At 38.6% G+C, this 15,822-nt stretch overlaps 1 protein-coding gene across 5 annotated transcripts in view; it reads right to left on the reverse strand.

Moving 5' to 3' along the window:
- Positions 1-15,822, reverse strand: part of LOC310924128 (complement C4-A-like) — a 52,154-nt gene that overhangs the window by 29,136 nt on the left and 7,196 nt on the right. For 4 of the 5 annotated variants that reach the window (XM_083885303.1, XM_083885302.1, XM_083885301.1 and 1 more), the window contains 12 exons: positions 11,270-11,352; positions 9,703-9,895; positions 8,497-8,677; positions 7,791-7,861; positions 7,404-7,489; positions 6,645-6,727; positions 5,347-5,434; positions 2,827-2,932; positions 2,531-2,654; positions 2,094-2,209; positions 1,171-1,338; positions 232-429 (listed from right to left, as the gene is read on the reverse strand). In XM_083885303.1, the coding sequence (XP_083741429.1) occupies positions 232-429; positions 1,171-1,338; positions 2,094-2,209; positions 2,531-2,654; positions 2,827-2,932; positions 5,347-5,434; positions 6,645-6,727; positions 7,404-7,489; positions 7,791-7,861; positions 8,497-8,677; positions 9,703-9,895; positions 11,270-11,334 (1,479 nt within the window). In that variant the 5' untranslated portion in view covers positions 11,335-11,352. Of the gene's footprint in view, positions 1-231; positions 430-1,170; positions 1,339-2,093; positions 2,210-2,530; positions 2,655-2,826; positions 2,933-5,346; positions 5,435-6,644; positions 6,728-7,403; positions 7,490-7,790; positions 7,862-8,496; positions 8,678-9,702; positions 9,896-11,269; positions 11,353-14,645; positions 14,769-15,822 lie in introns of those variants that run through there. The other variant, XM_083885304.1, reaches the window with a different exon arrangement.

Below are 15,822 nucleotides of genomic sequence, written 5' to 3' on the forward strand. Positions count from 1 at the left end.
TTCCTCTTCAAGTAGTTTTAGGTTGCTATTAACTGACTCTTAGGCTCTTCAGCAAACTGAACAAGCCCAGCTCCCTCAGCCTGTCTGGGTGGGTCAGGTGTGCCAGAACACTGATCATCCCCGTTGCCCTTTGCTAGACCCCTTGGTTTTCCCTTGTATCAACAACTAGGTAAATATTCCAAGTGGTATAATCTCTAAAAGAAATCAGTAATATGATACTATTCTGTTTACCATATAATAGAAATAGCCAATGTTTCCACTGCCAGACTGATGAATACCATTCAAGGTGATGGGTAAGTTATCTCCAGGTGCCACAACGGTGTGTGGGATGCTGATGCTGAGGGAGTTTGAGGAAGCAGACTGGTATCTTTCAGCTCTGATACTGACTTCAGGTGATTCTAACCTTTCTTTGCCCTCTTCAGCCTTTACCTGTCAGGGAAGAGAAGGACAGAGTGAGTAAAGTGTCCCACAGGAGACAGTCTATAGTATCACCAATAATTAATATTGTGCTGGGTTATTTGGAAAATGCTGTGAAGTGAGAGGAATAATTGCTGAGACCTCACTAGCAGAATCTGGCACCAAACCCCAGGATTTAATTACTTTATTGTCTCACCCCATTTTTCATCTTGCTGAACTTGGATTTGGTATTTTTCACCCTTGGCTCTTTCTAAATGAGAATCAATGGGTCAAAAATCATGAAGTGATTTTTTTACTCAGGTGAGTTTTTTCCTATTTTATATTGGGCACATAATTGAACCCTCTGAGGGGGCAGATGAATGACTCTCTGCATTGCTTAGGGCCTTTTCCTTCACTTTCTTCTCATAATTTTCTGTCACTTTGTATGGTGATATTCCTTAAAGTCCCATTTCTCTCCCTCATGCCAGAAAAATGCATATCCAAAACACAAAAATGCACCACTATAATCAGTGCATGTACTCCCAAGGTTCTGGTGTACAAGAGTGTTCTTAACTCGAGAAATCACTCAGGCCCCTGCTCTCTCACACATATCTTACATTATTTGGACAAGGATCTGCAGGTGGTGTAAGAAATCACGTTTCACCCTCTGTGCTAATTCAATGAAAACTGATCATCTCCACAGCTGTTTGTAACTGTCTTATGAGCAATTCTCAGTGGGATACTTTTAAACATGGATGTTTGCATTTTCTTTACCTTTATTTCAAGCCCTTGAGCATCTCTGGGGATGTCAAATGTAATGGAGACCTGACCCTCTCTATTGCAGAAGGCAGTCTTCTTCACTGAGGGTTTTCCAGGCCAAGTAACAGTGGCAGAGATAGATAAGAAGGCAGCAGGAGCACCATCAACTAAAGTGGCAGATGCCTATTGTAAAAAAAAAAAAAAAAGAAATCTGTTATTTAAAGGAAATCCTATGTTTAAAAAATGCCCACAAAGAAGAAGCAATTAAAATTTATAATTATAATTTTTATAAACTCAGAAAAAATATAAAACTGTACACACCGGCATTCAAAAATTTAAGCTTTGAAAGAAGCAAGTAACTCACTATGGACTACAGTTAAGGTAAAAATCTGTGAGCACAGTTTACAAAATGCCTCAGATTTCCACTTACCATCTATTTGGTCTAAGCAGGTCCCAGAGATATTTGTCATTAACTATTATAAGGCAAATTTCTGACATTAACTCTTCATAGAAAACTCTAGGAAAATGAAAGTGTGAAGTTTCAAGCCACATAAATGCATTTTTTTAAAAAAGGCAATACCCTGTTTTACTTTTCAGAAATTCAATTTGATGTGGGATCAATTTGTTACAAAATTCTTGTTTCAATCTTTTGATATGGAAGTGAGGACAAGATTATTATGTTTTAAAAAACCCTGTAGTGCAATAGTGCACATTGACTTCTAGAACAGAAAACCAGCATTTTCTGGGTGTTCAGGCTCTGACTATACAGAAATGAGACAAACCAGCCACACAAACAGTAGCTCTGTGTTGGACCTATTCCTGATGTCCTCTGTCCTACAGAGCTCACAGTGAAGATTAGACAAGGAAAGAGGGCAGATATAAGTTCATTGCTGTGGAGGCAGACAGATGCAGACAGACACAGTCAGAACACTACATACCACAACAGAGAAGGGGGCTCCAGGCACAAAATACTTTTTGGTGTTAGACAGATCAACAGCATAAGGAGATCTCACAAACTTCACACTGCTGAGTTCCTCTTCCCTCATCTCACCACCTGTAAATATCAAACAGTATGTGTTGCTGTGGGGGCACTAACTGTGGACTTGCATACCTTGGATATCTAATTTTCTGAAAGATTTTGTTTTCATTTTCAGCTACTGGCGAGAGATAATGTTACGTAATGTCATCTTCTGCAACTCGGAGCTTGAGCAGCTGCTTTCCATCTGAGATTCTTCTAGTTAATTCCCTAGAGCATAAGCAAGCTTTGCAGCAAAGATGGATAAAGTGAGACCAGATTCCCCACATAACAGATTACACCAGAGAAAGGTCAATGTGAACCTTGCAAAGTGTATCAGCTATGCCATACTGTACTCACTTGCAGTTTCCACAGTGGTAACAGCAACATATAAATGAAAACCTTCCAGAGTAGAAATACTTCTTCTCAATTTCTCTTCCAACAGTGATGTACTTAAAGTAACTCTTCCTTTTCCATTTTGGATCTAAAACAAAAGAGGAAAAAAAATATTGGAAAGAGAGACAGCCCTTACTGGTTTGTTGCCATTAGAAATGAAGTGTGGCTTATAGGACCACAGTATTATGGACTTCTAAACTTTCAGAATTTCTGACAATGCTCAGGTAGGATGAATCAGAGCAGTTCCACTGAATACTTACTGATAGCTGTTGCTCCAGGCCTGGAATAAATATTTTGTTCTCGTTTTCATCGATTATGCCAAATCGCACATATGCAGCACCTTGAATCTCTTTCCCATAAGAGTGTCTTTGGAAGGAAGAAAAGTGAGGAGAGGACTCATTATCTTAATTAAAAACAAGCATAAGTCAGACTAATAATTTTGTCCTGAAAAAATATTGGAATATTTGTAGGCATTTCATTTGTAACTAATAGCTTGAAAACAAAATTTAGTCCCAATCTCTTGTAACTCCACCATGAAAACTTACTTATCTTTGTATCAAGTGGTGATTTCAAATACAAAGATATATATAGAGTAAATCACATCAGCAGAATCACATGGGGAGACATCACCTGATAAAATTTGAACCAGAGTCAATTTTTTCTTTTTTTAAAAAAACAAGTTAATGAGAGCTTAAGTTGCTCAGAGTAGTCTTACACAACTCAGCCCATTTAGCTTGGATGAACAGCTGATTCCTTCGTAAGAGACACCTCTTGAGCAGAGGGATCAGAGAATAATTTCAGGGACTGATGTGAAATATTTGGTACCTCTGAAGACCTAAAGCAGGAAGATCCTACCTGCTGATATTCTAACACCTGCACTGGGTAGAGTGCACACCCACTGCCCCGCATCGCTCCTACGGATTTAGGCAGTATGGCATAAAGGTCCTCTTGTAAGTGAAATATTTGCCAGATCAGCATCTGGCTAGGACACCCCTGAACATTTTATAAAGGTCATGGGAGGATAGGGCGTGTTGTTGCACCTGGCTCTGTACTTAAGAAAGCCCAGGCAGATGGCATCTTCCAGCAGCACAGTGTGCATTGTGCTATGTGAGACCTGTCACAGCCATGGTGTTGCCTTTTTGCTTGTGGAAATCCTGCTTCACCTTAATCCTGTAATGGCTTATTTTTGTTTAAACAAGCCTCTTTCAAATTGACCTGATCAGCAGCACTGATCTATACCAATAAAGGCAACGGAGAGGCAGCTCTTATGAAAACTGCATTAAATGCCAGAGCTAATAAATGAGAAACAATAGTCAATTACACCAAGTAACTTCATTACATGCATAGCCAGTTCAGAGAAATAAGTTCAATTATTAGGAATCCCATACACTGATTTTGATGAAAGTCATGCAATCCCGTGTAGCACCATCAGGACCTTTTCCAATAAGGAAAGGAATGGAATCCAGTTATTGTATGCCAGTTTTTCTTCTTGAATAATTATGATATTAATGAGGAGTCAAATATATATGAAGTTCATAAACTCAAAACAGAGTACTGCAATGGCACAGAGGAAAATTTAGAAAGGATTAAACTCCTAAAGCAAGTGATTTGAAATCACTTCGTATCACAGTATCAAGTGGTCATGATTAAAGCTAGCAATTATTCAATAGAACCAAACAAAGAATTGAAGGTGATCAAGAGGAGATAAGAAGAGTTGAGTTTGTTCAGGCAAGCACAAGGAGGTGGATATGTGTTCTGTCTGCTCTCTCAAGGTGTGCTGGGGAACAGAAGGACCAGCATGGTCAAGAACAGCAGGCAGAAGTCCAACAGTTCTCATTCCTTTGAAACTGAATAGATTTCTCCCAACTGTGAAAGAAGGCCAGCTGCTTCCACCTGCCTGTTCTCATTTCATAATGTTTATTCCTCTTTAGAAAAAGAAAAATTCCAAAAGGTATCAAGTTCTAATTTAGTAATTCTTTATCAGGCAGTTTCTTAGCAATTCCACTCTAATGAGACTTGCAAATTCAACAGCCGAAAAATTATTTTTATTAAAAGTATTTTTATGGATTAAATTTTCATTGTCTGCCTTCCTAAGTTTCTCTGTGATTGATGCCATTCTAATTCAGTATGGAACCAGGTGTAATTAATTTTCCACTGAGCCCTGCCCCATGGCCAGTCTGAGAGCTCTGTGGCCATGGCACATCCAGACCAGTGCACTGCTGTTCAGCAATGGACATGTGATGCTGTAGTGATGGTCATGGAAACTCCTCTGACTATTTGTATTTATCTACCTGAAAAACTTTCTGCATAAATCATTACTCTCAAACAAGCACTAGTTTGTTACTTACAGATTTCACTGTGCTTTCAGAGAATTCTGTACCCAAATTTGAATCCAGCTCTACTTGAATTAAGTTACATAGCACATTGGAGCCTTTAGAACATTTCTAAATGTTTAAATGAAAAGTATAACAAAAACCAGGTGATCAGTTTGCCTGGAATCTTGCTTAGCAAAACAGAGGAGAATCCTAAACATTCACCTTTGCTAGCAAACTGAAATATTCAGAAAATTTGGTTCCAGCTTGATCACCATGTCCTGGACCCAAGCAGCACTTGGCACTGGTGTCTCAAGCCAGTGGTGAAAACAGAGAGTGTATGAGATTAGTCAGATCCAAGTCAAGCCAGAAGCTAGTTAACTGTTAATGACAAGAAAAAGGAGGAAATCACAAAAGCCACATCTGCTTTTCTGCCTTCTAAACCAGCCTGGCTCTGAGCACACCTACTTTGCCTCGATATCAAACACAAAGCTTTCATTCCAGATGTGGTAGTATGGATGAAGTGGGATGAGCTTGACTTCAAAACTTGGAAGTTCTGCATGAAAAAAAGAAGACAAAAGTTCATGACATATGAGTTTCAAACATACCTTAAACTCCTGTTGTGGCAACACACTCCAAGACAATGCAGTTGCACTTAGGGGATGTTTCAGTTTGAATTAGCAGTGATCTTCTGAAGCAAATCTCATCATTTTCCCTTATTCTGCATTGCTTCACATAGTGGAGCAGTCTTCAAGTATACAAAATTTATTTATTTACAATGAAAATAAGGCAGAAGATTAACTGCTCATGGGCATGAAGTGCCCTGGATTAGGAGCAGGCTAAACTAAACCCACCCTGAAATGGGTTGAGTGTGGATACAAACTCCTCAGGATCAGCTGTGTCACACTGAATTTGCTCCTAAAAAGCCAAACTATTTGCTCCTTCAGGCATATCAGAGTGACTTTCTCCTGCTTGCAGGTGTTTGGAGAGGAGGCAGTAATCTCCATGATTCTTCGACCTCCACTAGCTCAGGCAAAATCAGTTTTGTTAAACTGAGATTTTCATACAATCTCAAGGTTTTCTTTTGTCTTTAAAGGGAAAAAAACACCAAATCAATGAAACAACAAACCCACATTAATTTTACAAGAAGGTGTAATTTCAGTGTGAATAAATCAAGCCACTTGATCAACCACAAATTGTTACATTTTGTTACTTTTGTTTTCATTTTTTTATTTTATCCAAAGGGCCCTTATTTTCCTCAAAAAAAGGTTATTTGAGAATAGGAACAACTCTAATAAATTTCCAGACTGAATTTTACAAGCCAAAATAGGCAGCTTCTCTTTTTTTTTCCTTTTTTTTTCTTTTTCTTTTTTTTTTTTTTTTAATTTATTTTATTTTCCATCCTGGTCTTCACTGCAAACTAGCCAGAATTGCAATTACTTCAAAATGGAGCTCATTTCACTTATTATGTTTCTGCAGAAGGAAAGCCCTTCCAATGTTTTGTGACAAAATGTTAAAAAAGTGTTTAAAAAGTTACTACAGTAAAAAAACAGTAACAGTTTGCTAAATCTGTATAAAACCAGAGGTTTTTCTTTCACACAAAGGCAGAGTTTTTCTTCTGTGCATCAGAGATAGCAATGATGCACTGAAACACTATGGAAGTCATCCTTAGTTCCTAACTACAGCCAGATTTAACCACTGCAATATATTTTTAACATATAGTGATAACGTCTTATATTCACAATGCAAATTTTATAATAGCTCACCGTATCTTTTAACTTCAAATTCAGTGGAAACATTAGACATTTCATGTTCATGAAACCAGGCTTTGATTTTCCAAGTTCCAGGCCTAAAGTTCAGATTCAGCAGAAAATAGTTAATTACAATTCCTCAGATATTTTATGATGCCAACATATAAACTATCACTGAATTACAATATTTTCCTTGCTTTGATATCATCCCTAACTAATTAATTAATGTGTGGCTTTCTTTTTACTGGGAGGAACCAGAAACATATTTTGAAATGTCCTAGGAAATGCCCAAAATAAGTGTGAGGAAGTGCAAGATAACATATTTGCAAACCACTACCTTTGAAAACTCTGCAGAAACAGAGAACTCATCAAATATTTCCTACAGCTTATCTTCACTGAGATATCAAAATCAACCTAGCATCCCATAAGACCCTGAATATTAACTAAAAGCTTGACTGTTTGAAATCAGAGATAATTAATGACATTTTGCAGACTAGCCCTTTTAGAAAGTGCTCTGTTGAATGCAGCCATGTGCTTGAGCAGATATTAAAGCAGTTTGGTAAATTGTTCTTTACCAGGATACATGTTGCTAATTGCAGCATATTAACAGTAAATTCTGGACTCATCTCTCCAAGATGAGGTGATTAAAGGTAAAAAGGCTCAATATGTGCCCTATGGTGAAAAAAAGGCAATTTTGAAAAGTAATTTGAGAAATTCAGCAGTTAAAAATCCTATTTTATAGGTTTTGATGTGGAAGGCACAGCAGTAACATACTCAGCAATGTCAGGTATATCAAAGTGTGCACCAAACACTGTGTTTATTTTCCGGTCTGACTTTTTAACCACCATTCCATTGGAATTCTGTTGAGACAGAAGAAGCAAACACGAAATTATGCACCAGCTGTCAAACATTTACATGCAAAAGCTCAAGGTCATAGCCTAGTCCTATGGATGAGAAAATGCTTTGCTTACTTTCCTACCTTAATATTCACACATCACACTTCTCCATGCTTCTGATACGGGCCAAAGATAACTACAGATAACTGACTATGTGCAAATACAGATTTCTGGAGAGGAGTCCCAGTCATAATTCTGCTCTTGGATGTTTTGTACAAGTTTTCCATAGCTCCTGTGCTGATGCAGAGTGGTTTTGCATACTTACTTGCACAGCAACCGTAACCGTGTCATGCGTTGGCCTCATAGCATTGTCCAGAATGAAGATCCTGTATCTGACTGTTTAACAGAAGAATAAATATATTCACAAATTTCTTTTTGGCCTTTCTACAAACTAATCACTGCAATCTGTAAACTGAGTTACTGAATTTAAGATAGAACACTTTCTTTTAATGAAAAGAAATCTGAGAAATTTAAAAAAATAATTGCATTCTTCCATAGCCCTCTCATGTTACATGACTAGAAAATATTTGAAGCAAATTTTGCTTCAGGGAACTTCACTCACTTTTGTATTCCTTCTGCAGCTGAGGCCTGAAACCAAACTCAAAACCCTTTTTTACTTCCCTCTTTTGTCAATTAATTAAATTGTAAGTAACAAAGCAGTAATGGTCTTAAAGAGCAAAGGTAACTTATTGCTGGTGTTACAAGCAGAAGCAGTAGGAGTTCAGTTTTTGGCAGATTTCTCATTAATTTCTTTTTCCAAAGGGAAGTAATCATTAACCTTTTTGAACAAAAAGGAGCAGATTTTTTCTGTCTCCCTTAAAAGTGACTCTGGCTCTGGAGGAATTTCTGCAGGGGTTGCTGCAATGTACCCTGCAGAAACCCTGGCTGCTGGAACAACCAGGTCATCATCACTTATCCTGCTCTTGTAACATCCATATTCAACACCTGAAGAGCAGCATTTGTGTTTTAACCTTGGGAATTTGGTGTGTATATGGGCTTATCTGTCTGGATAAAAATGTATCCTTTCTTGGAGGACAGGAGGATGCGAGTGCTCTTGGCAGTCGAATAAAGCTCCTTGCTCTCAGTGACCAGCAGAACATATGGCAGATTGCTCTTCTTGAACAGGTTCTGCTGCAGAGCCCCTGGCTTGATCTGAAGAGAAAAAAAGGGAAAACCCCACAGAGTCAGAGATGAGCCTGGTAACTTTGGGACCACATAGCTGAGGCCCCACAACAGCTGAAGTGCTTAAATAATCTTACTAGCGCCATTCGACAGAAGATTCGCATTTATGTTTCTTACTGGGTGTTATATCTTTCTTACTAAGTGAATATTTCTTTTAAAGCAGAAATACTCTCTAATCCTCCATTTCCACCAAAGAAATACACTTTCTGTTCAGTATCAATAAATCCAGGTGGAGACTTCAAGTATACATGTCTGTTGATTTCCATTTACCATGTATCCTGTAATCCCTATTTATGCTAAAATCTTGATTATGAGATTGCTGCTTTACTTCATGCAGTTTAATGTGATGCTTCTAAACATCACCCTTGACAGTAACCTGATTTGAAAGCTCAGCTCTTAGCTTTGGAAGTAATCAACCAGAGCTAAACTGAATATTGCTGTGTTCTTTTTTCCCAACCAAATAGCCCAGACTAGTGCTACTGAACTAAATCCTGCCAGAATTCAAAGAATAATGCCAGGAGCAAATGATGGACAGGATATAATAGGATATAATGAATTAAATAGGATATAATGAATTAATCAACTTAAAAATCTGCAGAAAGAACAAAGGCTTTGGTCTGAGTGACTACATGTTTTTAAAGGTTTCTCCTGTATTGTAAAATGGCCAGTAGTAACAAAGGCATGAATGCAGTCATAGTTTAAGTGAGGCAGAAAACCCAACAGTGATAAAACAATTAAATGTGTTTAAATTAAATTTCATTTATGTGACAAAATCTTGAGCTTTTGATATGGGCACAAAGGAATATTCACAATCATCACTGAAATTACATTAGACATTGTTTTATTAGCTGGTTGGTTGCTGATGTCACTGGAATTGGTTTTGTCACGCGTCTCTCGGGATCAGTGTTGTCTCAGTTCCAGCCTATTCCAAGTAGAGAATATGTGCTTTTTATCACCAAATAAAAAAATTAAAATCACTGTGATGGCAAACTCACCATTATTTTTTTCATCTCCTGGTAGTCATTATTTTGATTAAGGTTAAAGTAGATCCTCTCTGATAGGAGCTGATTTTTTGTCTCATCTTTGAAGTATGCAGTAACTTGCACAGGGCGCTGTGCCCCGTGAACTTGAACTGTTATTGTCTCATCTGTGCCCAAATGCACCACATTTGGAGCAGTAATAAGAAATCTAAAACAACAGAAAAGCAGATTGTCCAGTATGCTCAGTGAATGTCCAAACAATACAAATTTTAAAGATAAAACAGACTCTCACAAAATAGCTGAGCCTGGGACTTGTGGAGATCACCCAACACAATGCCCTTGTTAGTCAGAGTAGAGGTTAAAAGAAAATAATTTTTTCTGACTGATCTCCAAATTCTGAACTGTCCCATTTAAGCCCTATAAAACATCAATCACTATACACAGATGAGAAAAAACCTGCAATATGGCCCAGGGACTACCAATGCAATTTATAACCCGGTGTAACTCAGAGAAAGCTCTATAAACTCAAATTTCCAAAACAAAATGAGGCCATACATTGAAACGTACTGAAAGGAGAGACCTATATAACCATATGTATAGGGTTACAAGTAGCTGATCTTCCTTGCACTATCACTGTGAAATGTTGGAAATGAGAGAGCATGCAAGGTAAGACCACATCCCCGGGAAGGGCTGAGTTGGAGTTGTTTTGTTTTTTTTTTTTCTCTCTCTTTATTATTTTCCTTCATTCTTAACCCTACTCTGGTGCTTCTTAGTAATTGATTTCATGACCCTTAAAATGTAGATCATTATCCTTGCTCTCAGTTTTTTGAAGTCTATTTTACACAAAACGATGTTACAAAAATCAGAACTGCATGAAGAGCCAAGTCCTGTCTCTTCACCTGTGATGTAATATAGACAAAGAACAGTTCTGAGCCCCAGTCAGGTACTTTCGGAAAATGGTTATTCTGCAGGAGACTTCTAAAATGAAAGGTGAATGATTTTGATATATCAGAATGAGTTGACTGAACTCTCTTTTTTACTTTTCGAAAGAAAAAGGTTTCTTCTTTATTAAATGTATAAAATGAAAGGTGGAGTATAAAAATCAGGGAATAAAGCTGATACTTAATTTCATTCACTCAGTATCTGTGGCTCTAGCAAAAGGTGGCACAAGGCCTGGCTTGTGGGCAATTCTCCACTGAAATAGAGGATAGATACAGAAGAATACTGAAGACCTCCCAGAAGTGAGATCTTTTCTTTCTGCAATATGCAAATCAATTACAGAGGTTTTTTTCCCCAAAATATTTCAGTTCAGTAAATGTCACAAACAACAGATGAGCAAAAAGCAATAAGAGAGTGAACAACATGCTTCAGTGGCACATTTTTAATTATTGGTTCCTGAGAAGATTTCTTCCTTTAAAGGGTAGTTTAAAGCTTTTTACTTCTCACCTACTTAAGGTTACAGAAATTTTTAGCAGTCCAAGAAACTGGCCTTTTTGGTTCTCTATTGAGAGAGAGAATATTTCCTACCTTCACTTTCAAGGGATTTGTTAGCATTTAAGAATTTGTAATAAAATATACTTACGATGGTGCTTGTTGCGTATTGGACAGCAGCAAACAAAAGCTCGTCAAAAATACCAGCCTTTCCATTGGAAAACTCTATCACATCTGCAAAACAAGAGTATCAAAGAGCCACCATCAATCCAGGTGCTGGCTGTAGGAAATGGGCTGACAGCACATTGCAGCAAATAACGCTGCCTATCTTGGTTATTTATTAATAACTTGCAAAACTGTGCAAGCAATAGTGTGGTGCACACAGTAATACCCTACAGAGAAACATCCTGGACTAAGTCACAATTTTATATTTTCTCGTTCATCCATTCTCTTCCCAGTTTCAATGTTTTTACATGACAGCAACTAAAAGTTGAGTGCAGAGAGAAGTTTTCACAAATACTGCAAAGGCATGCCAAAATCAAAAAAAGACATTGTGGCTTAAAACTGCTTTGACTTCATTGAAAATGAAATTGATACCTCTGTCTGAGCTACTCAGCCCAATTTTCCTTTATGGCCACACCACTGGGCTTTCCAGAGGGCAATTAGTCTCATTTTACCATAAACCTGTAAGATGAATCATCAGCTGAAGGCATTCCAGACTGCATCAGACAAAATGCCTTGAAAGATAGGCATTCTCTACTGATAAACAGAAGGGGGAAAAAAGCTTATCTGAGGAATAACTGTTTCTACATAAACCAGTTTTGATGAAAGGTAAACTAAAGAGCTGGAACCCTCATCAGGTCTCATTTTTGCAAACTTTTATTTGACTGTTGTCTTCCAAACACAATTTTGTTGACTCATGAAAATGGAAACATGCCCATCTGATTTACAGGCAGGTCAAATCCCAGAAATGATCACATGGCTACTCCCAGGCTCTGGTGATAAACTGCCCTTCAATGCACCATGGCTAAGTCTGTGTCTTTAATTATTAGCAATGGATGCTTTATATCAGCACTCCCTTATTTGCAAGGTGAATTCATGCTCCCAGTAAAAGCTCATTGCCCACTGTCCTCTCACCCCACCATGTGCCTAAGTGACATCTCCTGCCTTGCTTTTCAAGACAAGGAGATAGTGAAAGAGAAGAAGCTGTCTACAAACCAGCTCACTATTTTACACTTGGTGTGCTACAAGTGTAGTAACTCCCTCTGTGACAAAACCAGAGAGAAAGTACTCTCTGTCCATTGGTGGTCACAGAAAGGCTGGGTAGAAGTAGCTGGCTTCAAACTCACATCAGGAAAAGCCTTGCCTGCTCTAGGCGTAGTTGCTTTTTGGTTTTTTTGGCTTTTTTTGCTCCCCAAGAGACAGTCAATTTCCCTCACCTCTTCTGGTTTTCACTCTCACTTCAGCTGTCAGGAGGGAGGAAAAACTTGAGGAAAATCTTTTTGGAAGATGCTTATAGGAGTTCAGACTTAGGCACCACTAAGAACAGAGTTATTTTCTCTCTGCCTGCCCTCCCCACCCACTATTTCCCTCTCCAGTTATGCATTCACAAAACTGATTTATTTCCAAGCCAGAATCATTTTCCTCAGGGCTTCTGGCTTCCCAAACCCAGGAGAGATGGTGAGGAAGAGAAGAGATTTCCACCATAAAGCTGGTCTGTGCTCAAGGCAAAGACATGCGGAAGAAAAAGTCTTTTTGGAAGCTGGGCTTGTGCTCTCCCTAGGGAGCAGAAGAGTCTTGTTAAACCTGCAGCTGGTAAAATAAGGATTCTCACTCTTGCAAAGATAATGGGGAGAGATAATTAAGAGCAGCAGCGGCTGTGGAGCATGCTAAGGCTCCTGCCCTCTTCAGGGACAGTTCTGCTGCTCTATCCTACACTGCTGCCATCCAGGGTTGGAGCTGATGCAATCATTGAGCAACTCTAGTCACTAAAACAGGACAAGAAACAACTGTGAGTGGGTAATTTGCTTTTCTCTAGACAAATACAAAATAAGAAAAATAACAGCTGCAAGCTCAGTGCCCGTTCCTTGAGAAAGATGGAAGGGAGTTGTTCCAGCTGAAAAGCCAACAATTTCCAGAAAACCACAACACAACCAGCAGGGATTTCTACTCCTGAAGTCACAGGAAAGGCACCTCTGCAGTGTGAGGTTGCATCAAAGTCTTGCTCTGTGCCCATCTTTCTCAGAGGGAAGGTGTTGAAGTGTGCATTTTGGATTTCCTAAAGTTCTGTATGTTTTGTTCTTAATTTCTGTAATGGTTTGTTCCTACAACCCCCCACATTCCCAACTCCCTGTGGCCTGTCCCTAATGATAGACAAGTTTCCACTCCCCTTTTTGTCCCTAAATAGCCCTGCCAATGCCCCCTGGTCTGGGTCACACTCCCTTGCCCCTGCCATTGGCTCTGGGTTCTCCCCTCCCGGGGGACACCCCCGGGTTTCTAAGGGGAAACCAGAAAGCCCAGAGGGGTCTCTCCACGTGGGCATGAGCCTGAAATAAAGTTTCTTCCTTGCCACATGTGAGCCCTCCTTCTTCAGCTGTAACCACCTTTCCTGAGGTTCAGACTCACAAACATTGCATCTTATGGTTCTCTAAAAGAGCAAAGCTAGCTGGTGAAAGCAGCTCAGAAGAAACCATAGGAAGGGGATGGGATTTCCATTGTCCAGGCTGGCTTGTTTGTCAGCGACTGAGGTCTGTTTGCACAGCTATACAAATAGCCATGTATGAACTCACAGCTAGACATTTTCACAGATAACTTTCTAAAGGGGGCCTTGGAAAAGCTGTTGTTTCGCTTTCACTTGTCTTTAATTGGATTTGTACACTTTTGCTTCCTTAAGTGAAGTATGAATAAATATATGTGAATATACAACAGCTGTCCATAGCAATATGCTGCATAACTATTTTATACTTGAATTTAAGGAGGTGTTCTAACTGTTAATAAAGCTTTTTTTTCACCAAAATATAAACTAGTGACTTCAATTAAATAGAATTTTTTCTCACTGTATCTCACAAATACAAAAGAGCAAGCTTATGCATAACCACTTATTTAATGAGAATTAAAATTTCTTATGCTTAATTGTTCTGTCTCTAGGTTGGTATAAACTAACCATTGCACCAGTTTTCTACTATCACAGATTCTTCACAGTGTGATTTGTAGCATATAAACAGTCCAGTACAAAGCCACACTAAAATATAACAGAAGAAACTAAATAAAAGAAAACAATCTTGGTTGAAGGTCTCCAGCACATGCATGAGAGAGAATGCAGAAAATTCCCTCTAAAATAACCCATATGCCTGTTCTTTTCCTAAAGGCAAAGTACTTTCCTGTTTACTCATCAGCCACTTTTCACCTATTGATCCATCAGAGTCCAGTGTGGACTGGGGAAAGCAGAGCCCAGGATTGACGTGTGTGAACCCCAAACCTGGGGAGACAGAACTGCTTTGAGTCTATGCTGTCTCTCCTTTCAGTACCTTCGTTTGAACTTGGTGGGATTTCACAGTGTTTTGAGCATCAGCAGCAGTTTTTGTTCTTTGGCTTGAAAAGCCTTTTTCCCCTTAATCAGCCGAAATCCTAACAAGACCAAACTCTCCTTTCACTTTCGTCCTGCGCTCTTTCACCTCTTCCTGGCAGAAGGGTACAAAGGACAGCTTCACAAAGCCTATTTCACGAATAAGCACCGCAGTGACATCCTCTCTGCCCAGTTACAGGGGGTTGTGACAAACACAAAAGGCAATATTTCACTTCTGACATTTCAGAAAATTAGATTTTGAAATCCTTTTTCCAACAGCAGACCATGAAGTGTGGGTCTAATTGGAAAAGTTCTTCTTAACAGCAGGGTAGCTTCTCTTTAGTGTCAATACAAATTGGAATTGTAAATTAAAACCGTACTCTTTTTTTTTTTTTTTTTTTCTGATCATAATCGAGATCATGAAATCAAAAAGCTGTGTCTGCCTTTGCCATTAAAAAAAAATTAAAGTTCTGCATTTAGTGTTTCTAAGCATTAAAGTCTACTGAAAAAAATCATATATTTAAAGGAGGAAAACAAATATTTCCCTGGGATTTTCTGCTCTCTCTGAGGAGTCTTGATTTCAGGGGGATTAAGCAACCAGCCTTAGTTTTTTCTCATGGGTTTCTCCCTCCCTTCTCTCTCATTCTCTAAATCCTGTGATTTTCTGAATGTCATGTTGAAAAAATAAAAATAAGAATTTGTGAAAAAACACACAAAACCAACACTACTTCTCTAGAATTATTATGTCGTAAAAGCAATGTATGTAAGACTGATGGACTCTTTTAGGTCAAGCAATAATTGCATAACACTATTGACATAATATTTCACCATATTTTAATAATGCATCCTGTTTTTTTGGTAAACCATGTTTTTCAGAATCTCAGTGGTTTGGAACGTTTAAGAAGCCATTGAACTGGTCAGGAAGAGAGGAGATACCTGAGCATGCAAGTGACTCTCTCATCCCAGGTGAAAGAATAGAGCTGCTGGAAATGATGAATAAAATAACTTGGCCTAAATAATACAGAATATTTGGAGTCCTGCCCTTGTACTTAAACATCCTGATACTCTGCCTGGAGGCTTGCTCTCAAGTCCATCCTTTGTGGTTTTCTTCTTTTTTCTCTTTCAATTTCATTATAAAA

This window comes from Zosterops lateralis (genome assembly GCF_965231275.1).
Source record: "Zosterops lateralis genome assembly, chromosome: 2".
Lineage (NCBI taxonomy): Eukaryota > Metazoa > Chordata > Aves > Passeriformes > Zosteropidae > Zosterops > Zosterops lateralis.